Here is a 25,770-nt window from a genome sequence, read left to right as displayed (position 1 = left end):
GTGGAGGTGGCGGTTCGCGCGAATCATGCCTCATTTCGCGAACGTCAAACCTTTTTTTCCGCCTGCAGTTATTGGCCCGAAGCATCGCTACGCGCCGCATGCGTTTCGACGCATATCTATTGTCGCTTATATTTCAACGGCGTGCCAATCCTGTCGCAACACACTTATAGCGGAGTAACCTTATACACGCTACCCGTGTGACGGAGCTGCGGGAAGAAATGAGGCGTAATATGCGCCTGGCGACAACACGATGACGATAGCTGTTTTGCCCAGCTCAGATTGTATACGCGCCTCCTGAACAAACTGGGTGACAACACACTGATGATTGCCGCGGATGCATTTCTCGGTGGCGGTATATATGTAATCAGGATATTTCGTCGGGTGCGTACATAATTTAGCACGGGAGCACAGGTAATTTAGCGAATGTCTATACCCATCCATTACTGTGGTGATTCGTATATCTATTTACTTGCGCCGTGTTTCCTTAACAGATTTATACCCATGCTGTGTCATTATGTTTCTCCTTTACCTCCAAAATGTCTACTCTTGCAAATTGGTAGGTGTCACATTTCGGCGAATTTTGGCACAGTCTGTCTCAAATAGGCGGCCCGCTGACCTTTCGTTGCGATTAATAACGTTCTGTTTGGGTAAGCTACGCTGATGTGACAGGTCTCTAGCACTATTTGTTTGTTTGTTTGTGTGTGTGTGTGTGTGTGTGTGTGTGTGTGTGTGTGTGTGTGTGTGTGTGTGTGTGTGTGTGTGTGTGTGTGTGTGTGTGTGTGTGTGTGTGTGTGTGTGTGAGAGAGAGAGAGAGAGAGAGAGAGAGAGAGAGAGAGAGAGAGAGGGGGGGGGGCACCTCACGGGGTCACCATGTAGTGTAAGATAACCGTAGACCAAAAACTGTATTTCAAAATCGGCCTCCAGATTGTAGTCGTTCTAGAGACTGATATCGATGTTTCTCGAAACCTTACGCCAAACGCCCTTCGGAAATGACCCATGTATGAGATATGGGAAAGGCTTTCTTTCAAATGACAACGTTAGCTGACATTTGGTTCAAACTCTGGAATTCCTTACTCAATCAAGAAGAAAAGAAACAAGCCTTCGCTGGCGCACTTCGCGCGCACGGTCCCATTGTCTTAACCTGAGTCCTCAAGGACGAAGGCTTCAGCCTCGTGTCTGGTCGGAATGTCTTGCTTCTTCGTATCGCAGGAAATTAGCACATCTGCGTCACTCTGTGAGCCTCTGGAAGCGTGTTGTGCCCATCGTGCTTCTTGTGAAGCTGGGCGATTCCTGGAGTGCCAAGGACTAGGCGAACAAACAAAAAAGAAATAGGCGAACAAACGAATAAACATAGAAACAAAAAGTGTGCTAGCTTCTGTACTAGAGCACCTGGAGTACGGAGATTCGTGTCTCGTGCCGAGGCGCGTCTGTTTTTCTCGGCCTCAGGCCCACGCTTTGTTCGTCGCTTTACGAGCTGTCAGGCTTTGAAAGAACGCAGCCCCGCGAATTCCTGCCGCCTCGCCATCTGTCCTACGCACCCGGCTGTCTCGTGTGGTCTTTACGCCTGCAGATGAAATGGGCATCTGTTCTGATGGCGCCACTTGCGTAACGATCAGGCTTAAAACTAAACCATCTCGTATGAGTCACGTTTTCTATAGGCGGGGGAATACGAAGGCCTTTCTTAAAGCGCGCGTTGGTCCTCGGCGGAATGACTTAATTTTGACGAATTTATGCGTTTTCTTTGAAACCTCTGTGAATACGAACGTTAGCAGCGTGTTCGCTTGGGCTTGTTAGTACTTACGTATTGCCAAACATTGTTCATCACGCATGCAGGACGAAGTAAATAACCACATGCATGACAGATAATAATAATTGTTGGGGTTTTACGTCCCAAAACCACGATATGGTTATGAAAGACGCCGTAGTGAAGGGCTCCGGAAATTTCGAACACCTGGGGTTCTTTAACGTGCACGTAAATCTAAGCATACGGGCCACGAGCAATCTGCCTCGAAATGCAGCCGCCGCCGCCGCCGGGATTCGATCCCGTGACCTTCGGGTCAGCAGTCAAGAATCACATGACAGAGCGCTCTGTCTTTAGTTCACTTCAGGGCCGTACCCAGGAATTTTTTTCGGGGGGGGTTTGCGTGTAGAACGGCTGCCATTTTTTAAGATTTATACTGGCTTATTTTCGTGAATAAAACAAGTACATCGCTTACTTGTAATAATTCGATGGTACTTTTCAATTATTTGTACCCAAATAAAGAAATTGGTATGTCAACCTCAAATTCTGGTTAAAGCAAGAAATAAGTTTGGACAATAGCACCACCAAAGCCGGGGACACCGCGACCAACGGCTCCTGATGAAGTAACACAATGTAACCGCGGTACAAAAACGGTATGTATGTGTTACAAGCTGCCACTCTAGCGTAGCCAGCGCGAAGTCGGCGACGGGAATGGCAGCAGGTTAGGTCGTTCCGTACGTAAGCAGAGACAGTGAAGAGATCAGAGACGTGTGAGGGGAGGCGAACCAGAATGTGTAGGTGCCATGCCACTCACCTTCCTTGGGCATTGCCCAGTGGTAAAGGCGTCACTTTGCCCAGCGTTGACTGTAGAACAAAGGTCACTTGGAGTTGCACTGCGGCCACCATCATTTCCCGGCGGCGCATGGGTGTCCTGCTTGTGTTCGTTCTCAGGTGATTCATATAAACCGGTGCATTCTCCTGAGTCGCTACAGAAGTTCGGACGCGCTTGGCTTTCCACCAGTGCTGAGGAGGGCGAAGTTTTATCCTTCGAAGGAGGCGGTTCTTCTCCGTCCGCTTCATCGGTTCGAACTTTCTTGAAGTAAGACGCAAGACTCCTTTGCTTCGTTGTTGCAGAGTGTCTTTTCATTTTGCTGCCGCAATCCTGTGCACGCACACAGAAGTGGCCAGTGGCTCCAAAAAGACGTTTACGACTGCTTCGACTGCCTGGCGTGAACGGCGGGCGATGTTTTCTTCCTCTCTTATCCACTTTACAGTGGCTAGAATGTAGAAGTGTGATGAACGCGCCGGCTCCCGCGTGGCGCATGTGTTTTCTGAACGCCGCTACAGCTGGTGTGCATGCAGGCCCATTATTGTACTCCAGCTGCAGCAAACTGGATTAACGCTACTTAAAGACCTTTTCACAGAAGACTCCATGGGCACTGCATACTCCCCTTAATATACGTGAACCCCCAAGAATGCACTGCCGAGACATTTGCACTCCCGTGGTACAGTCCAGAAAGGAGGTGTTGCTCCGTTCCTGTGAAAAAGTCACCTTTTCACAGACGGCTCCCTGGGTGCCTGCATAATTCTCTCTGGGCTGCGCTAATTAAATAGCCGTGACCCCCCAAAAATGCACTTTGTAGGCTGTGACGTCAGCCTCTGTACTCCCGCGCACAGCCCAGCTTGGCGGCGTTTTTTCTCTCCTGTGAAAGTTGACCGCTGGTGCCGGATTGTGTGCCGGCTGTATCCTCGCTTTGTGCGCTTTGTAGGGAGGTGCATATACCTTCTGTGTACAGAAGAGGTAGATTTCCTTGCGTGTGGTTAAGGTTGTTCGAAGTTGCTCGGATATGCCAGTCTTTCAGTAGATGTCATCTTCGATGATTCGTTTCGGTGGCGAGGACTACAGTTTGAGAAAAGTTTACCCTGCAGCCTGCGTCCTCGGAATGCGCCGCTGAGTTTTTCCGCTTAGGGGTTTCGTTCCCTGGCAAATTTGCGCACGTCGTGTTGGTGTTGCCGTTGCTGTCGAACTGTTTACCTTCACAGAAGGAGACGCGCTTTTCGTAGGAACCCAAAGCCGACACGTGCGGTCCGCACAGATGGATAACTTCTCCAGCGGCAATGCACAAGGAAAGCATCTGGAATCGATAAAGGAGCTGCTACGGGGTGAAAGACGAAAAAAAAAAAAAAGACTCGAAGGAACGCGAGGGCAAAGTGCAAAGCTGTACAAATAGGGCAGGTGCGCGTGCGGGGGAGGGAGCGCTGAGGTGTTCTGGTAAAAGGGTAGGTTTGAAGAAAGGAAGAAGAGGGAAGCAATGCCAGGAAAGTTGCAGTGTAACTTTGGCAGCTGGTGGTCGCTGTGAAGGCGTGTAAATATTTTAGTATCACCCGAAAAGTTAAAGCATCAAAAAAATTTCGGGGGGGGTCAGAACCCCCTCAACCCCCCCCTAGTTACGGGCCTGGTTCACTTCCTCGTCCCATGCCTGCGCTGTTCACTGTTCTGCTGTTCGAATAAATTCAGTAATTCATAGCTCGTACGAAAAGCCTGGCAGGCCCGTTATGTAGCTTTAGCGCGACTCTCTAAAAGCATCGCGCAAGCAGTAACTGTAGCAGTTGCGCGCTCTTTTGTCTAAAGCCCCTATACTTTTGTCATCCGTGGCCGGATGCAAGCAGCTCCCCATCGGAGCCTGCGCGCAGGGGCCGTTAGTTCGCGCTCTGTTTACACCGCACGCTCGTGGTCTTTTAGCACGTCGAGTGGCGAGAGACGCCGAAGGTCCGCCGGCCGTCAGCGAACGGGCGGCGCGCCGTTTGAACAGTTTCGAAAAATGTTTACTATACCTTCTCCTCTGCGGTTGCTGCCTTGTTTTCTTTATCCCGGGCGATGCTCTCTATCCTGGCTCGCACTGCAAGGAAGGCTACGCGCGGCTCCCATAGGCTCGGGCTCCTTCCCTCCCTCAGTTTTGTTGTTGCTCGCTTGACTTGATATTGCGTATGTATGTATATGGCCTTAATAGCTCACGGTGCGCAGTCATCACAACGCTATAGTGATAGCTGTAGAAAGATTTAGCCTTATAACTATGGAGAAATTTAATAATGGGACTTAGCGTCTAGACCACGCACGCAACGCACTCGTGCATACATTTATTCGGGGTAATACACCGTCGTCGCGATGCCATCGCGGCCTGTACTTTCAAATGCTCGTCATACAAGAGCACGATACTTCGCAAGCGCTAAAGAAAGCTCTGCTTAAACAGATTCCCACACCGCATGGGATCCGCAGTGCCTTTCTGAGCACCCTTCAAAGGGGGCACTTGGCTCCTTGGCGGTCTGTGATATCTGCAGCCTTGCACACCATGCGTTCCTTCTTCTACTCCTTCCATCTCTTCTTCTTCTTCTTTAATTACAAACATTCTTAATTAAATATATGCTAATCGCGGGCGCTGTAATGCACAGACTCACGAGGCCAGCGCGCTCCCACTGCTCGCTCGGCGCAGTTAACTCGGTGAATTATGTACCACCTCCAGCAGCCTATCGTGGACGCGAGTCGCTCCTTCGCCGTTGCCTTCCTCGGAGTTGCGTGCGACCTCTCGCGTGCCTCGGTCTCGATCAAGTGGGGGCAAAGACACCTCTCCAGGGGTAAACGCTCTCAATTAGGCCTCCGAAGGGGACGGACGGCCGCGCAACAGCGAGGGCGCCTTCGGGTCGCCCCCTCCGTGCGACCACGCCGCGCACGCAGGGTGAAAAGCAAACACCTCTCCGGTCCTCGCCGACGCTGTCCCTGTGCGTGTGTGTGCTCTCGCACGCACTTCCTCGAAGACCGCCGCGTTGACTTGACCGCGGTCTGGTGCCGGGTTGAAAGCGTTTACGCCGGCTCTCTCTCTCTTGAGGAAACACGCTGGCGCAGACAAGAATAAAAAATATGGTAAAAAAGAAGAGAGAAAAAGGTGAGGCGAACTCGCTCGTCTTTTGCGTGACGGCGAGCACTCTGGTCGCTCTCTGAACCAGACCAGCAGCTTCGCTTCGCGCAGCTAGAACGCCATCAGAGTGGGAACCACACATTATGGTGTTCACTTCAATATTCACTTTTATGCTGTGGACCATAGTTATTTCCCCCCGATAACTCGGAAACCTGAAAAAAAAAAAAAAAAAAAAGACTAGTGTGCGGACAGATTTTCTTTCATTTCTAATATTTTCTACCCTTACCCATTTCAAGAAGCACAGAGTAGCCAGCGGGACTGTCATTAACCTTGTTATCCTCTGCTCCTTTCTTTTCTTGTTTTCTCTATCTCTCCTAACATTTGACCGCGCTATACAAACGCTTACTTAGCCAATTCCTTTGTTAAAGGATTTGCATTACAGGAACGCATCTGCTCGCTCGTTGAGTTTCGTGCGCTCTAATATTTACCCCGTGTTTTCGAGACTCAGTCGTGCGAGCTTTTCCCCGTCAGAGCTCTATCGTTCTGCCTCACCGAGCTCGCATGTGTTTGCTCCGATGCAATCACTGAAGCACCTTTCCCTATCTCCGTCGTTCATTCAATTGCCCGAGCTCTCTTTACTTTCTGACTGACTACCGAAGGCGCGCGCCACTTCTCGTATCGATAGATAGAACGAAGTTCTTTGTGTCCTCTTGGCGTGCAACGTGCTTTCATCGTGAAAAAAAAGAGACGCTGACGGAGCAGATAGCGTCAAGTGAAGAGTCGAGTAGTCCGCCGTCTTGACACGCGTCTGCGCTTTTGTTGAGGCAACGAGGCAGGTATACGATACAAGGTTTTCGACAAGGCCCTTCATTGTCTGTCCTTTTCAGGCAAGCTTTAGTTGCAACCATCTTGTTGTTCGCGATCGCAGTACTTGAGCTTGGGGCTGCAGACAAAGACGTAGCTTCAAAAATGTCGCAGTTCGCACTGTGTGATCCCTCCGGTTGGCGCCCGCTTCCATATCTTTGCTACGTTTCGTCTGAAAAGATAGCTCTTTTATCTCGATGGAGTAGCGACGCGTGTACGCTCTCTTTCTTCCTCCATGTCGACGCTGCGTTGGGGATCAGTATTGTCCACAGCCGCCGCCAGGATCTGTAACCTAAATCTCTATTTTCTAACGCTTGCTGGCATCCGTAGAAAGATAGATCTCATCGTGCTGCAGCTCTGTTTGACGCCTCCGCGGAATGAAAGCTGTCATTTTGTACCGTGGAAGGGAGTAATCGCATCGGGTACGTGCCATCCCCTTTTGTGAGCGTGGTCATCTGTATTTGTGTGCATAGAAAATGTGCCGTGTCGGCTTATGGAGCATATGAGACTGCGTTATCCTGTATTATTTCTCCTGCTGTTAAATAGGATGCTTCACTTTGTGCGTCACTATAATGCTGTTCACTGACATGCCCATTTGGAAGGAGGCCAACATGCAATGTAGACTACACTCGCTGGCGCGCTCGTGTCAAGCGCGCGGCTCCTTTCTGGACGGGAACCGTTCGTGGCCGCACTGAAAGTACCCGGATGTACCCTGAACTTCGTCGTGTGAACTGACGTCATCGACTGCGTTGTTGCGTGTACGAAATGCGAGTAATGAGAACTTATCCTTTTTGTTTTCTGTGGTAGTTATTATTTGCCGCCAAGGAAATGCGGATTTTTCAATGTGTGACCAACAGACTAATCTTATTAAATGCGAAGCATTTCTTAGCGAACCTCTGGCACTTTGAGCGTTTCTATCTATCTATCTATCTATCTATCTATCTATCTATCTATCTATCTATCTATCTATCTATCTATCTATCTATCTATCTATCTATCTATCTATCTATCTATCTATCTATCTATCTATCTATCTATCTATCTATCTATCTATCTATCTATCTATCTATCTATCTATCTATCTATCTATCTATCTATCTATCTATCTATCTATCTATCTATCTATCTATCTATCTATCTATCTATCTATCTATCTATCTATCTATCTATCTATCTATCTATCTATCTATCTCTATCTATCTATCTATCTATCTATCTATCTATCTATCTATCTATCTATCTATCTATCTATCTATCTATCTATCTATCTATCTATCTATCTATCTATCTATCTATCTATCTATCTATCTATCTATCTATCTATCTATCTATCTATCTATCTACTCTATCTATCTATCTATCTATCTATCTATCTATCTATCTATCTATCATATCTATCTATCTATCTATCTATCTATCTATCTATCTATCTATCTATCTATCTATCTATCTATCTATCTATCTATCTATCTATCTATCTATCTATCTATCTATCTATCTATCTATCTATCTATCTATCTATCTATCTATCTATCTATCTATCTATCTATCTATCTATCTATCTATCTATCTATCTATCTATCTATCTATCTATCTATCTATCTATCTATCTATCTATCTATCTATCTATCTATCTATCTATCTATCTATCTATCTATCTATCTATCTATCTATCTATCTATCTATCTATCTATCTATCTATCTATCTATCTATCTATCTATCTATCTATCTATCTATCTATCTATCTATCTATCTATCTATCTATCTATCTATCTATCTATCTATCTATCTATCTATCTATCTATCTATCTATCTATCTATCTATCTATCTATCTATCTATCTATCTATCTATCTATCTATCTATCTATCTATCTATCTATCTATCTATCTATCTATCTATCTATCTATCTATCTATCTATCTATCTATCTATCTATCTATCTATCTATCTATCTATCTATCTATCTATCTATCTATCTATCTAGCCGCCTACGTCTGGGTGCTCTCATGATCGCCTCCTTAACTTGGTGTACACCAAAATTTGCATGGGAGGGCAAGAGGATTTCACGAATATGACTGCCGGGTCATGACATGAATAACTTTGAAATCCTGTAGAATACGTCGTCAAACCCTTTCCACTAGACACGTGTGGCACATACCCGTTTACCATGGGTTGCGGTGTACGGGTATGCGCCACAGGTGACTGACAGTTTATATCTACCCAGGAACGGCGAGAACAGACATTGGTAACTTAAATGCTAGAGCATTAAGGAAAACCAACGTAGGCATCGTTGACTCAACGAATGGAAAGAATGAAAATTAGGATCCCAGCAGGAATCGAACCCAAGCATTCTGCGTGGCAATCAGGTATTCTACCATGGACTGAGCCACGCCAGGTCAATAAACTGGTTTGGAAAGACAGCCTACGCAGGCGTAATAACGGTGCAGCGTCAATTGTGATTCTGGTGCTGGCTATCTAATTTTACAAGAAAGCAATAAACACTACATGATATTCCTACGATGTGTACTCCTAGGATACAGGCGTCATATCAGATTAACGTGTGTGGTTCCAGTGTTGGCTCCGCATTTATTGCAGTCTAATAAATATTACGTTTGTATTCCTATGATTCAGCAAGCTATAATGAAGCATTGCTCGACCCAGGAGGAATATATTAACGAAAGTTACATATGATATCCACATCACCGCATCGTAAGGTGCACTTCGTTCACCAGAACGACGCAGTGCCCTCTTCATTTCTTACGAGGCTGTGTGATGGCCTCATGCTGACCTAGGATGATGCCAGATCGATTGACAGCCGCTTTGTAGACTAGGCTACGTAGGCCACATACGCCCAGGTAGTCTACGAATACGACAAACACCATCCACTGATGTTGGCCTACGTAGCACTATCCAGGCCTACCAGCCTCGACGGTCTATACCACACCAACACGAAGGGTGGCTTCAGGTTCCAACATGTCGGTGTCTCTGTCGACAGACAATTTGTCGACGAAATCACCAGGGCATCCACGAATTTCAACAGCTCTACTATACTACATACTTCACTACACATGGACCCGTCGTCACCATGATCAAGACCGGATCCTATAACAGGTCATAACCAGCTGCTGGTGCTCACTGATAACGGTGATAATGCCCTTGTTCAAGAACTGTCAAGAACTTCTTGCACAAATGCACACGGGTTCGTGAAACGTGCGTGCGCTCTCGGGACACGTATAAGCACTACATATCAGCTTACCGCTTCTGGTGTTGGTAATACCCACGTTGCCATTGGCAGCGTTACCCAACCGTAAACAACTGGTTATATAACACATATCCGGCTCTTCAACATATATATGTATGCGTATAAAATTTATACAAATCTTTAGCGTCATTTTGTAACGTGTCGCTCAGTAAAAAAAGTTACGCCACAGTCACCTACCCGCCGCATGCTTCGCATAACATCTACTCCCACAGTACGTGGGATCTGCCGAATTTTTGTTTCTTGTTCAAGTGCGTGGCACTTTAGGGGCCTGGATCGTCATCCATCCGTAGATCTCATGTGGCGTGATCATGCTCAATATCAAGCGATCAATATAAACCTAAAACAAGGCTAGCAATGCTCAAAACCGGGTTAGAAAAACGAACAAGGTCTAAAATAATATAATTAACAGAAATAACCAAGATGTAACTGCGATAATTAACTTAAAATAGCTTAAAATGCGCCGAATGCACGCGGCTGACCCCTGCGCCGCACAAGAGAGGGCTCCACCGCCTCGCAAAGCGCGCGATTGCTCCTCCAACCGGCACTTCTCCGGCGCCTTCGTCGCCACATTGAAGGGGGAAACATGTAGCCTGACGCAACTCGGTGCAGACGACACGTATCTCAACTGCCGTAACAAGCAGGAAGTCAATAAAGCGCAGCAAGCAGTAAGATTCTACTCGTGCTGTGGAAACCCTACATGCTTACCTCAAACATTGACGCCTTCGACGGTTTGGTAAACGGGGCAGTGGGAACTCTATGAACGGGAATCTCTGGGTGCCCGTGTTACGCATTTCCCGAGGCTTCACAGTAGTGGAACTGCATTTAGCGCATGATTTATTAAGTATAATTTTATGGGTTATGAGAGGTTCCGTAGCGGATCACTACGGAATAATATTGACCACCCCGATTTCATTAACGTGCACTCAAAGCGCGACACTCGAGATGTTTTGCGTTCCGTCCTCATCGGATGTATCCACCGTAGCCGGCAACCGAACCCGCGACATCGTACGCAGTAGCGGCGTGCACTCTATTTTTAGTATCGTTTAATATATACACATGTAAAGGAAAGAAATCCTGCATTAACGGCACGAGGACAGGCAGATTCTGGGGGCTTGAAGTGTGGACGTTCTTATATATGTTCACTGAATCTCCAGTTTACACTGTCTTGCGCGAGCTGATTCAATTTCATGCTTGCATATTTCATAATTTAATCACTCCACCTAGCCTTCTGCCGTCATTGATTGCGTTTCCCATCCCTTGTACCCATTTCGTCATCGGTTGTCTGTGATATATGTATGAAGTGACTTGTTGAGCTCCATCTTTTTCTCTTTATGTCAACTATGATATTGGATATGCCCTGTTTGTTCGTAATGTTACGTCTATCACTTTCCATCGCACACTGCATCGTCACTTGAGTTTATTTCTTTAACTTCCTCGAATGAAGCATTTAGTTGAAAGTCAGCGCCCGTGTTGTGAAATTTAAATTTCCTTTGTTCGTCCCTTTATAGCGTTGTGTTTTCCTGGTTTGAGTTTCCAACGACTGGCACGAGTTCTTCTACTTGTAGACGTACAGAAATGCATGTACTGAAGAATGAACGGAAGAAAAAAAGAAAAAGGCCAGGAAATATGGCGTGACGTGGGCTGCTCGTCTTGTGCGGTGCATTTACCATGAGGGTCATAACGCTCCCAATACGCAGCGGTGCGCAGGATGTTTTCTTTCGTTTTTTTTTTTACTTTCGCCTCGTATCGTGCGCAACTCGGCGGAACCGTTCTGGTTGCCTTTTTTTCGTTTCTTTTTTTTTTCCTTTCTGGTCTGTATCTCCATTTCATTGAGACGTATCTTTAGAGCGGCCTGCAGTGTGTGTAACGGTCTATGGCCGAAATCTTCATAAGAATGCAGCTTCTGTTGCGCGTTTAGAAACAAAGACAGCAAAAGGGGCGGTGCACTCCCTATCTCTTCCGGCCATCTCGGATCTCGCTCGGCTGCTGTACGCGACAAGTTTCTTATGCTAAGTATGCTCGCCACTCGGCGACGCGAACTGTTCGAAAGCGAAAACGAGACGGTTTTTCCGTGACCCGCTTGTGTACCGGTTGACCTGCTGCACTGCTAACGATAGGCGACGCCGACAGTACCTCTTTAGGCGGGCCGCACTCGAAATAAAGGCCGGACTCGCAACTGCAACCGCTTTCCTGTGGCTGTCGAAACTTATCAGAGCGAAGTATTCAACTTAATCTGTGTCGCCTGCTGTGCAGCGCTAGCTTCTCTTTCACTTCATTTTTTTTTTTTTTTTTGCCAGTCGCCAGATAGCGGCACATGACGCTATATTTAGCGAAAAAGTCGCCGATGATGATTATGACGACGGTGACTTGCTGCAGATATTGCGTGTTATGCTTTAATCATTCCTGGACGTCTTTTCTCGTTACTGAAGATTAAATTACGCCCTGCGCTGACGAGCCAGTGACCAGAGTATCGTCTCTAAAGGTCGTGCTTTGTCTAGAAAAGCAGCTTTTGATACATCCAGACCGTTGATTCGTGAATGTCGGCATGTCGTTGGAAAAGCGACGAATTGAAACCTTTATTTTCCTTGGGACGGAATGATTCTGAGGGATTATTGCGCACGTGAATTCGCTGGCTATTTTACTACTAAAGAAAATTCACACACACAAAAAAAGCAATCAAGGCTCCACAAAGGTGACGTGTACTGCTCGCTAACCTTAACGACTTTCTTTCTAGGTTAACACAGCACTGCTGTTGTATGGTTGAAGCTTGCCTCGTCTCTCCTAAATGCTTTAGTGTTAATTGTATCTCTCGGATGAGAGCTGGCTATTTATTAGACCTACGTTTACTCGTATTCGCGTCCAGAGGTTGGCTTGCCGGGCTATATTACCGAGTAGCGGCTATTCAGGGCCTGCGCATACGTTCCTGCTCTTAGAGCTCTCAGAACGTCTGTGTGCCTTTTAACTTCGTTTGTACCAACCGCAATCGTGCAGTCGCAGTTTTTCAACGACTGTTTCTTGTGCTTTTAGTTGAGGATATGGCCAGCGGTTTAGAAGCTGAGCCGTTTAGGGTAGTGATTACGACGTGGGACTGACGCGAAAGGTGTGACGGAGCCTTCGTGTCTTTGAACATTCCTTTTATTCCCAGTGCGCGCCTACCGAAGAGGACCACACCGCGAGTTGTTCGAACTTATTGCATTGAATCCGACCGTGGGTAAGGATTTTATGTCGGGTTAAGCGGCATACCGAAAAAAGTGGAACAAACAGTGTACCATGCAACGCTGCGAGTCACTGTTGCTCTGTCTGAGACAGGAAACCAGCAGACACATGCATAAACTGTTTGCATAAACTGTTTCGGTGACGCTCCCTCAAGATGACGTCGAAACTATTATTCGTGTGGGTAGATGGTGTGTTGCTCGAACGGATGTTTCGGTGTCGGGAAGCATCCCGAAACGTTATTTATCCTAGTAAGAACGGCGCGGCGAGAAGTAGGTCACGAAAAAACGAAGCAACCCGGTGTTCTTTCACGTAATGAACATTTCACTGAAAGCGCCCTCCGGAAATTAAACCCTCGCTGCACTTCTAACGACGATGTATTTCTCTCTGGGCCATATGGACGGAGCCATTAACCGGGCTGCTCTCTTCACGACTCTCTTTGTGTTCTGTGTTTGCAACTACTGCTTTTGTATACGATCAAAGCGACAGCTTGGCACTTCTCATTGTGATCTACGGAGACCGGGAACCCGTCATCGTTCGCACGTGGCGCCATAGTGCAGTTCGCTCGTTCTTTCTTTCTTTCTTTCTTTCTTTCTTTCTTTCTTTCTTTCTTTCTTTCTTTCTTTCTTTCTTTCTTTCTTTCTTTCTTTCTTTCTTTCTTTCTTTCTTTCTTTAGCTGTATAGGTCATTGCCGCTTCGCCGTGTGAGCCGGCTGCAAGCGCGTGTATGCTGCGTTTTATTGTAACGTTCTGGAGCACGTGCCAGCACCCCGGCCGCGGCAGCAACCCTTTCCCCCTTCACATTGCCACATCTAGCGTACACCGCACGTCGTAATCGAGGGAAGCAAGTTATCAGAGCAGAAAGCCGCCGGCGCCAAACGCGAGGTTAGCCGACGTTCGACAGCCTCCCCTTTCTTCCTCAATACGCGCATTGTTGCAGCCCTTGGCGCGCGTACTTCAACTATATAGTGGTGCGCAGTGAAAAGAAATGGGAGCAACGAAACTTAACCAAAGCAAGAAAGAAGGTAAGGAAAAAAGTGTGTTGGTGGGTCCATACCGTCGCGCTCGAGGTATCGGTCTGCGCCTAACACGATCGGTTGTCGTTTTTGATAGGTTTGTTCTCCCCGAGCTCCAGTGTGTTCCCGTCAGTATAGCGTATATGCCGGGTTCTTCTTAGTCTTGCGCGGTTTGTTTCGTTTCTGGCGCTCCACTTGCCCGCTGTATAGCGAAGTTAAGCGAGTGCCTGCTGGTTTTGTCAAATAAGTACAAAGATAACAACACAGACAAACAAAGGAGGTGCATTTCGGCGAGATACACCGTGCAAGCTGTACCTTCCTGCATGCGACACCGAGTGTCTTGTCGAGAACGAACCGGGTATTTCGCCATTGGACGCGGATACAGCGTACTATAGTTGTATACCGCTCGGGAATCGCGTGAATACATCGCACACCGCTCATTTTCTTTTCTATTTCCCTATTGTCTCATCGTATAGATGGCTTGCACTGACGTCACTGAAAGCGCCCTGTTGGAGCACCAGCATGGGTGGACGCGACGTTTCCGATATCACAATAATGTTTTCAAAACATCGCATGCAGGTTCTTTCGTTATTCACGCACAGCGACGTTGCTGCCGAGTCGTTTTCACATAGACGACACTTATTTGTCATCAAAGCCGCCATCATGGAGTTCCAGTTCCTTTGAGAAGCGGCGTCCATGACGTCACGTGCAAGCCATCTATAGTATGTATGTTCAGAGAACTAATTCCGTTTCGGAGGCACTACACCGCCATCTTTCATCATACCCGTCTGGAGGAGCATGGGGATTATCCAAGATTTCAGTGTTCGGTGGTGTGGGGTGTACATAAACCACTGGCGTGGGCGTGGCTCCAGGCACATCTCCACGTTCATTAGAGAGCCCTTTCTCTGCACCCTTTCCCTCACTTATCTGCCCCCTCCCTCTTCTTTATATTTATTGCGTTTGCGCGCCCGTGGTTCACAGAGAACGAAAAAAAAATCACAGCGTATCCACGGGGTGAATGATGATGAGTGGGGCGAAGCTCCGGAGGGAATCATCGGTAAACCGTGAAACTCTTCCGTGAAATTCGCCCAGTACATCATATAAAGAGTGTGAAACACCGTGTATATATTAAACATCAAACTTTTATTGTCCTGTTGGTTTACGTGGTCCCTTCATTATCACCGCTTTGTGATCGGTGAAATACAAGGAAAGTGTCCGCTCCCGAGCGAAAGAGAAAGCGCGCCAAGAGCGAGCGGGTTCCCCGCTCGCCCTGTGAGAATTAACGGCAAAGCTAGAGGGAAGACACGACGCGCGTAGCGTTCCTCTTCGCGTTCCACGACGCGAGGTCGGTAGCATGCCCAACGAAAGCCAACGGAACGCGATCGTGCAAGTGCTCCGGCTTCGCGAACAATGCACGGTGTTTACTGCACATAAAGTCCCAAAACCAAACATCTTGCTCAAAGTGTGCTCTGCGTTTTTCGTAGAAATATCTTCTTTATCATGTACATTAAGACGAAAGGTTGAAAGCTCACTAGAGTATATCGCCCGCAAAGTATGTCTTTTAGTGTGATTAAATCAAGGAACACTACGATGTCTTGTAAATTATGATATCTACTGAATTGCTCACAATTCATTAAACTAGAGCTCGCTACATACTACTACTACAGAGGAGGGAATAACCCACACCCTAAGGAGCTTCGCCCCTAAAAAGCCAACGAGATATCAGATGATTTCATTACAAGCAAACACTTCACTAAAAGTGATAGCGGTGGTCCAAAAGCAGATATATTTTCCTGAAACCGCAGAAACGTTTAAAATATAGTTCTGTATATTCCAGTTTTATTTACATTACGGATAATCAGATTTGTCGGTGTTGTGTAAGGACAAACTGCTTTGATTCGATCCATTCGTACCTCGCTCTTCCAAGCGTCTCTTGTATATCGTTTGTTTGAATTCTGTCCGATTCCTACTGATTTATCATACGGTGTGTAGCATTTGTTGCTAATGCATGTAGCGCGCTGCATAAACAGTAGAGTCCCTCGAACTTTCGCGAGACCTCGACAGTAGAAGGTAGCAGCCTGGAAAACATGAGCACCGGATAACCGCAGCTGGTTGGGCGAGTCGGTACTGATGCATATGTTTAGCGCTCGTGTGGCGTCTTCGGAGAATCGCCGTTAGTCGTGAACAGAAATTATGATCATGAACTGGCACGCGCTCTCTTCGTCCTCTTCTTCATGTTCTGCTTCGCTCCGAGAACATGTGCTCCGATTTGTCCGGTGTGGGATGCAATAACTCTGATTTGCGAGAGAACGAGTACAGAGAGAGAGAGAAGGAAAGGGAGAAATTCTTGGTGAAAAAAAGGTTTCTTGGCGTTGTGGGATTCGAACTCGCGTACCCACGATCTTAAGGTGACCATCGTAACCACTAGGCTATCCAGGCACGCTAGCAGAGCATAGCATAGCCTTGTATAGTATAGCCGTATAGTGTAGCAAGGGGTGGGAAAGGGAACTGAGGGTGAGGAGGAGAGGAGAGAAGAGGAAACGAGGAGGGCAACGCCACAAGCTCCGCCCTTTCCTCAGTCTTCGCTCCACTAGTTGGTGCGTATAGCTGCCCCGATTTCTTAATTATTTCCCATCTGTCGCGCAGGGTGCAAATATGCTTGCTGTTAGTGCCATGTTCAAGGAGGTTATACTTGAGCGACGTTGTATATAACCGCGGCAAAACGTAACAAGCAGTGTACGAACGTACCGGTGAGATGTTCTATCGATTGTACCCCGTCGTCGTCGCTGCCTACACTCTAAGAAAAAATAAAAAAAAGTACGTGTTACTCTTTTTGGTGAGCCCTGACATAGAGTTACACGTTAACTCTCCTTTGGAGAGTCGCGCCTACCACGACTCTCCGAAAATAGTATAATGACCTCCACAAGAGAGTTTTAACGTGTATCTTTTTACCTGTTGGCATGGTTTCATGACTGCAAAACAGCGCGGAAAACGAAGACCAAGCGAAGAAGACTGGACCAAGCGGTGGACCAGGCTGATCTTCCTGTGTCTTCGTTTTCTGCGCTGTTTTTGCATCATGTCGCCAAAAAGAGTAACACATATATTTTTTTTTTTCTTGGAGTGTACGTAGCGCCCGCAGCCCTACCCCCTAGACGACAGCTAAGCCTCGCTTCGTGTTCCTCTTGATCTACGCGCCGTTGCCATAGCGCCGTGGAGGCGCCTGTGGCTCGAGCAACCGACGAAACGCGTGGCGGATGCGGAGAGAGCCGGGAAGAGCCGAAAATCCGCCGCGACAGCTCGCTCTTCTCATGCAATGCGAGCGCGCGCGGTCGTCGCCATCTCGGACGTGTGCTGTTTCGTGTGAGCGCGGGGCGCTGTGCGTTCGTTGAACCGCGATACATCCCTCTCTGAGAGTCCATCCGGGGAAAAAGACGACTCCGTCGAGAGCTAGTCGCGGGTGTTTGCTGTCTCGGTGTTGCGTATTTTGGCTCTGCACCACAGCGAATGACGTCGGACGTCCTTTCCGTTACCGCGATTCGCATCAACTACAACAGCGCTGCTCATACATCGCGATTGGGAGGAAAACAAAAACATCATGAAAGGACGAGCACCGGGAGAGGGCTGGAGGACGAAGAGAGGCGCCTTTCCTGGCGCCTACCGGTCGATTGATCATCCAATCTTCCGCGACGCGAATGGCAGCACTGTGATGGCAGCACGAAGGGGATTCTTTTCCTGTAGGCACTCGGCAGCGAGGACAGAGTGATACAAGCAGGACGCATGCGTGACGTTAACGGCCGCAAAGCACACGGAAAGAAGTGGAATACAAGAGCTTCGAGCCGAGTACGTTGTACTGTGTCACATATAGGGAGCTTGCACGAACGGCGGCGACGCTATGCACTCTGGGTAGGCAGCCATTTTTTTGTCAGAGCCGACCGCGGAGTGCAGTGGCGCAGTCGTGTTGCATGTGTGATCAAGAGCGAGCGCGACGCAAATTCAACTCCAAGGAGTGTCGTGCACGATGTCAGCTACACTGGAAGACTACACCGCAACACTGTGCCAAAAAGACCGCGAGCGGTACGAAGAAAAGACGAGACTCTGCGGGCTGCATGCATTCACGCTCCGTCGGACGACTGTGTAAGCGATGTGGACTTGTGGCCGCGCGTCGACATCTCCGATATTCACGAATTTCTCGTTTTGAATACGAGTTTTATTACCGGGGAACAGCTGAAGTCGAGAAAGGCTCTCGAGGGCCACAGTTACGAGTGGCTGGGAGCCGTGGGCGAAGAAAGTCGCCGCCGACACCGTGATCGTCGTCACTCAAGTAAGACGTGTTACTTATTTGACTTTTCCGTAGGTGCTAATGCTGTGATTCGGCCAGTTCGTCAAGCGCACCATTTTACGCACATGTTTTGCTTCCTTGTTCTTGCATCGATGCTCCTCTGAGCTTTATCATTTACGCCAAGTGCAGCGTAAATTTTACGGCACCTTTCCAAAAGTTCTTGGTGAGTAAGGGTTAATGCGGATCTGTCGTAAAGCCGACGCAAGTCAGCGCAGAGGAATAAACATCAGCACCTACGAAAAAGTCAAATAATTAACACGTCTTACTTGCGTGACGACGATCACGGTGTCGGCGGCGACTTTCTTCGCCCACGGCTCCCATCCACTCGTAACTGTGGCCCTCGAGGGCCTTTCTCGAATTCAGCTGTTCCCCGGTAATAAAACTCGTCCTCAAAACGAGAAATTCGTGAATATCGGAGATGTCGACGCGCGGCCACAAGTCCACATCGCTTTCACAGTCGTCCGACGGAGCGTGAATGGGTGCAGCCCGCAGAATCTCGTTTTTTCTTCCTACCGCTCGCGGTCTTTTTGGCACAGTGTTGCGGTGTAGTCTTCCAGTGTAGCTGACATCGTGCACGACGCTCCTTGGAGATCAATTTGCGTCGCGCTCGCTCTTGATCACACTTGCAAGCTACGCCAACGCTCGCAAACACGACTGCGCCACTGCACTCCGCGATGGGCCCTGACAAAAAAATGGCTGCCTACCCAGAGTGCATAGCGTCGCCGCCGTTCATGCAAGCTCCCTATATGCATGTGCTAGCTTTCATCGCAGCACCCTCCGGCTGATGAAGAAATGAAAACGAAGCGACGATGTGCCTTTTTTCATTACGGCGTGCGTTTTGGTCTCCGCCGTTCCAGGGGTAAAGGAGGGAAGTAAGATGTTCTTGGAATGCAATATATCAGAGGTCCTGAACCGCCATTATCATCAAAAACCTGCGTGGAATGACCCCCCTGCCTCTGCGCACGCACATGCACGCGCTACGAGGGACATTATCTTGTTAATTAAATGTGATGATGATATGTCTAATCCTACTTTAGTATTATTACGGGCATGTGGGGAAGGCCATTCCCCCATGTACAATATTCCATATTGAACTTCGATGTCTAATACAGTCCGATTGTTGTGTATGCATGCACTGTTGTGCACTCACTGTAAACACGCAGAAGACTTTCAAATTACGGCAAATTTGCTTGAATACGGCTTTTAGTTTGATTTGAATTCCTGCCTTTGTATTAGAGGCAAACGATTTGTGCCGCTTTTTATTGGGCTAATGTTGAGTGTTGTGTACATGTCTCTTCATATGTGGCAGCGCAGCTCGCATTCAAGCCGTGTCAACCAAAAAGTTAGTTTTTGGTTGATACGGCTTGTCTAGTGCTTAGTGCTTTCTGGGCATGGAGAAGTGTCAGATGCTCTAACTCAATTTCCCACCTTTTGTTTTTTCTCTTTACCTCATGCAGATCACATCATTTGAATCACCTTCACCAGTGCCACAGGCTTGAGCTGTGGCAAGGTACAGAAGTCAGCAGTACCGACAACAAGAGGCCTCCATCACCAGGAATCCAGGTACTAAGCAAAAGCTTTGTAGTTTTTCCACATATTTGAATATCAGTGATTTATTCATTTGTTTCAACCTGAGCGACACACATGGGGCCCCAGCTGACATGAGCCAAAGTATTAAACAAACAAACAAACAAACAAACAAACAAACAAACAAACAAACAAACACGCAAACAGTAACAGCAGCAGCAGGAAAAAAAAAAAGAATATGAAATGCGAGGATTGGCTGTGCCATGGCACTGGAGCATTTTTCTCTTTGGGCAATTGTTCAGATGCCAAATAGTTCTTCACATTGAAGGACATTACATTGAAAACAGTATATTGAATAGCTTCCAGCCCAATATATATGTTTATGAGTTTTGCATTTGTATGCATTTTGCTTCGCAACTTTTTTTTAGAGCTCTTGAATGTTATCTTTGAATTTTTGGTGTGCAGTATATAGATTGCTTGCCTCTTTCTTAGTTTTCATGTCATTTGGGTCAAAGTAGCTTATTAGAAAGGGTGCGATGGAAAAATGTATTCTTAAGCTATCACTTTCATTAAAGGGATCCCACAACACTTATTCAGCATGGTCAGAAAACGCTGCCGATCGGTAGGGCTCCTGAGAACACAGGAGCCAAACATTATAGTGCAACACGTGGCCTGGAATTTACAATGAATTCCCAAAGTCGGCTAGAAATTGTTCCCTCTTCTCTCTACAAATGATGCCATATACCCAAATCACTGCGCCATATACCCAAGTCTATGGCCGTTGGCTGATTTCAGCATGGCGAGCTGCATAGTTACCGTGGCCGCTGCAAGATGCCGCCACGTGCCCACGCGCACGATCACACTGAAAGTAAGCTTCGTGTTCGAAGAAAAGATGAAATGAAAGTGGTCAAGGTCATCATGCGTGCTGATGAAGGGACGCATCTTCTTGCCCCTTGTCATCCCCCTCTCTGCATAGCTTTCAGCGCATTCGCTGGTATGAAAAGAGAAGAGAAAGCGCTTAGAGCGTGCGGCAAATCTCTGTAACTCCGCTCGGACTTGATGGATTCTAAAAATCTTTGCGCCAGTCGATTCGTGAGGCAATAAGCTCTTTTAACAAAGCCATTAGACAGTTACTTGGAAAAGTGTTGCAGGGCCCCTTTAAGTAGCCTAAAGCCTCGACTTTTTCATTTTACACGTTAAGGCCACAGTTCACTGTTTTAGGCAGTGTCTACAGCGGGTTCTAATAGGGCTTGCCTGTTGCAGGTGTACAGTAACTATGTGTCCGTCAGCCCAAGTGAAGACATGTCCACACATCACACGAGCATGTTCAGGCATGACAACAGGAGCACGAATGATTTTCCTACCATGGCGTTCTCTACAACAATAAACATGGCAGACCCTTCACATTTTCTTCATGGACACGTGAGTAGAATTTTTCATTTAGTTTTGGGTATGGAATGTCCTATTTTTAAACCATTAATTACCGAGGTTGATCTGCACATGTCCTAATTGTTTGTATTGATATTGCCAAAGGTTCACGTAACAGCTGCTTTTGCTGTGCCTACTAGATATGACCCACACTCGTCAACCCATCAACTCAGCTTAATTGTGCATTTGAGTTTCAGCATTTGAATGTATTCTTCCATACTTTGATTCCTTTCATTATCATGAATCGCATGACTACACATGGACCTTTCATGGGTATGAGGCTAAAATTCAGAGCACATATCTTTCACTTAATTTTGTCAGTTTCATTGTGTTGACAGGTACAATCCTCTCCACGTCCAGGGCTAGATTTGCAAAACGTGCAAAATCAGACAAGTCCCTGTTTGTGAATATGTACAGCACATGTTTTATTGATAAGAGCTGTTCATCGGTTGGCTGCCTTCACTTCAGTTGTTCTTCAGAGAATATGCTAGGGCATTTTATGAGTACACTACAGACAACCTAATTGTGCTTGTAGCGGAGATATAATTTGAAAGGTGTGATAATACGTGCAAGATACTTTAAATATCACTTTTTGTGAGTGCGGCTGACTTTGTGGGTCACTACAGTGCTACTGTATGTTGACATGCTCAGCAGCAGTTAAAAATCTGCCAAAAAACTTCTATCGAAATATTTCTTGCCAAAACTTATCTAAATTCCTCACTTCATGAGACAGGATAAACATGTAGTGTGTTAAATACAGGTTGTTTCTGATAAAAAGCACCAAGTATTAAAAAATGAAGCATAGGCACTACATGTCTCTAATTAGCGCAGTATTGTTCTGAGCCATATAAAACACGTCAGAATATTTTTTCCGATCCACAAAGCTTGGCAGTTAACAAAGATTGCTTAAATGAACTTTACAAATAGTAACTCTGGAGAAAAGTCTTCAAAACAAAAGTTGTAGCGAAAAGTTGTAGCACTTGTTCAGAAACATTGAATTTTTCAATCCATGGTAAGAAAAACAAAGTCTGAACTAAAGTCTGAACGAATGTTTCTGGAAATATAAAATTGCATGTTGTAATGTTTGTCTACATTCGAATGTGTTAGCATTATCACTTTGTGGACAGTTTATTTTATTTAAGTGTTCCTCATCACAGGATTTGCATATGGGCAATGTCAGACAAGTTATGCAGATAAGCGTGATTAAGAGATAGCATAAAAGCACGTACAAATAAGCTCCTGTTGAAACCATAAAAATATACTAGAAGTGTCATCAGCGAAAAATACAGCATGAAAACTATATACACGTATCACTAACAAGCAAACGAAGAAAACAAATGTGACAAGTCTTTAGTAAATATAGCACAATAACTTTATGACAAAACAAAACATGCTATAACACACAAATAATTTCAATAAAGAAAAAAAATTGTTCCATATCAATATTACGGATTAACCGATTGTATTGACTGCCAGAATTTTTTTTTAGTTTTGATTGCAGCACAATTCAGCTCTCATGTCAGACAGTTGGCAATGAGCATTCTGGAATGACTGCAATAGTTCTTTTATGGGCTTACAGCCATCAGCGTTCAAAGCAAAGCAAAACATTTGAAGGCTTATTTCTATCTTGTGTTTGCTGCATTTCAGTCGCTACCCCAAAGTCCAACAGGGGTTGGGGTGTCGCTGAGAAATGGCATGGGCCTGTCATCAGAAGAGCACATGGCTGGACCTTTCTGCCAGGAAGATTGGGCAGATGATCAACGTAAGTGCATAACAACCTTTTCTTTCCAAACATGTACTAATCATGCCTTAACCTTTGAGCAGCATCTCATTTCTGTGGCAGCCATTTGTCGATCATAGTTGGCATCTATCTGACATTTTTGGTTCGTAATGTAGGAGACAACGCATTTTTTTTTCTTTTGAGGAATTTGCTGCAAAGTATATGTACGGTAGTATAAACATGGGACAATATAGAGCCCCTAACCAGACCATATTGCAAACTTTGGTTACACACCAGAAGTTAGAAGGCACCATCTAGGGAATGTTTACCGCAGAAGCTTTTTCTAACTGGTGCATCATTGAAGGAGTTGGAAGAAATTGAACTGTCCTGTTGCCATGCTGCCAAAAAGGGACATCCACGTTAACCAAAGACACTCATCCCCTTTGCCTCAACTAACATTCTCAAATGGCATGGCTTTCCCAAATTATCCAATGTGATGGAGCTGAGGGAGTGAGGGAGCATGTTACGTTCCATGACAAGCCCCGCCCCCCTTCCCCCCCCCCCCCCCTTCTCTTTCTATCTTTGCTTTGCGGCCCATCTCTAATGGTGTCACTGTATGCTGTATATTGAGCCGTGGTCAGTGGCATTCCACACACCGCCTGTGACTTTCAGTTTCTCTCTAAGTGTAGCTGCCTCGAAAGGAAAAGCATGCGATGTTCTGTTTGATCTTTGGACCATTTTCAAGCCACATAGCCATTCCACACTTGGCAGACACCATCACCACCGAGCAGTCAATGCGTCATTCTTGTTTCTTTGCTATGAGTAAATCTAGTGAGGGGCCCTTTAAAAGAAGGGACGACAACAAATAAAGCACTGTCTTTCAACTGCAGGGCCAACACAGATATGTGACAAATACCGTATTTTCTCGCATATAACCCGCACAAAAAAAAAAAAGGAAAAAATGTGCTTAAAAAGTGGAGGTATGGGTTATATGCAGGGGTTGTATGCATAGTTTCTTTTCTTTTTGTAGAGTTAAAGTTAGGGGTGTGTATTATATGCAGGAGCGGGTTATATGCGAGAAAATACAGTATATGGTGAAAAAACATGAAGTGCAACACACCAGAACGCAACAGAATAAAGGCACCAATACGTTTTCAATAATCCTTATGCACTAAACAAGTACTGTTGTATACATATTGTTAAGGTACATTAATCTTTTGTTAGAGAAATGAAGCGCTAGCTTACAGCTATGCGTTGTTATGGCTACAATGTGGATTGGATTGGAAGAACTTTATGTCCTGCAGGACGCGCTTAGCGCGTAGCGGGCTGTGATGTGGTTCAGTTATCTCATTGGTATACTGACTTTTTCGTCACATTAGGATACGCTCATTTGCAGAATTTGGCATGCAACTGCATAGGTGTCAGAAACTAAATAAGTGGCGGCTGACGTACCCTTTGAGTTTCTTTTTGTCTTTACGTCCTTGTTCTCCCCATCCTATATTGAATAATGAACAAGGTGTTGCTGCATATGGTTAACTCCCTTCATGAATTTCCTCTTGTTCTGTTTTCTCGTTACTTTTGGCTAGTTTTCTAAAGTTAAAAGAAATGAAAGTGTTGCAGTGATGAAGCCATAGTACACTGCTGCTATTGCTACTAGATTTATATTGGCTGTTTTGATGTACGCCTCATTGTTTTCCTTTTCTAGTTCTGTGGAGGAGCTTGCCGACCAGTGTGGGTGTGAGTGGCGTCACTGATGGCTCTCATGGATTTCCTGATGACGATTACATGGCAGGGCCGACGTTTGGTGTCGGTATGAGCGCGAGCTACTATGGTGGTCGGCGACCACACTCCCGTCACCTAAGCTCAAAGGTAAAATCGGTTTTTCGCCACATATTTATTGGTGCCTATTCCTATCAGACTTGCAGGAAGTACTCATAATAGGCATAGGCATGTGCACAGGGGTTGGGGGGCGGAGAGGGGGGGGGGAGCGGTTGCGAACAGGCTATCGGTTTCTTCGTTTCTTTTTTATCGACTGTTATCACCACTTTGTATCATCGGGATCAACACTTTGCATCTTAATATTTACTACCGGTGTATCATGTGATTACCATTTCATTTTGTGTATAATTTATTTTCTAGAAATGTATAGGTTTACTGTTTTCCTTTCTCTATTACACCTGTTGCGAACCCCGGGTGGCAGAGGCCACCGTCAGGTGACTAAAGCCTTTAGCCTCCATCTCCTTAGGAAATACCTGAAATAAAGCTGAATAGAATTGAATTGAATTGAATTAATAATCCAAGGGGGTGCCAAGTCTGCAGCTGCCCCATACCTTTACTCAGCCAGACCTGTCCCATTATTGTTTTAAAGGGGTCATGAAGCACCCCTTGGGCTTGTTGAAAAAACACATCCTGTGGAAAGCTGACACGGCTATGAACTGCTCTGCCAAATATTCCAGTCGTGCGCGCCGCGTAAAGGCCACAAGCGGAGTGCGAAGTTGCCGTTTCCCCAGGCACCCTCTTTTTAAACAGAGGCCGGTTCTCACTCTCGTCGGTGGGCGGGGCGTCTGCACGTTGACGTCGTGGATCTGCCAGTTTACGTCGCAAGAGACATAGCATGCTTATTGGCCGATAGCCGACGTAAATCGAGAGCGGCGTTCGGATCAGATGCGCTTCTTGCCACGGGGTGCTGCCACTTGCCGGCGCCACACTCCTCAGTACACGGTAGCCGTACTTGCGCATGCGAAT

The 25,770-nt window shown here is 46.4% G+C and overlaps 1 protein-coding gene across 2 annotated transcripts in view; it reads left to right on the top strand.

The window, feature by feature from the left end:
* LOC119393317 (mucin-5AC) overlaps nucleotides 1-25,770 on the top strand; it is an 87,781-nt gene that overhangs the window by 33,305 nt on the left and 28,706 nt on the right. For both annotated transcript variants that reach the window (XM_049416203.1, XM_049416202.1), the window contains exons 2-5: nucleotides 19,808-19,913; nucleotides 21,141-21,299; nucleotides 22,953-23,067; nucleotides 24,731-24,894. In XM_049416203.1, the coding sequence (XP_049272160.1) occupies nucleotides 21,180-21,299; nucleotides 22,953-23,067; nucleotides 24,731-24,894 (399 nt within the window). In that variant the 5' untranslated portion in view covers nucleotides 19,808-19,913; nucleotides 21,141-21,179. The remainder of the gene's footprint in view (nucleotides 1-19,807; nucleotides 19,914-21,140; nucleotides 21,300-22,952; nucleotides 23,068-24,730; nucleotides 24,895-25,770) is intronic.

Source organism: Rhipicephalus sanguineus, chromosome 5 (assembly GCF_013339695.2).
Source record: "Rhipicephalus sanguineus isolate Rsan-2018 chromosome 5, BIME_Rsan_1.4, whole genome shotgun sequence".
Classification (NCBI taxonomy): Eukaryota; Metazoa; Arthropoda; class Arachnida; order Ixodida; family Ixodidae; genus Rhipicephalus; species Rhipicephalus sanguineus.
This window is presented reverse-complemented; position numbering and strand designations above follow the sequence as displayed.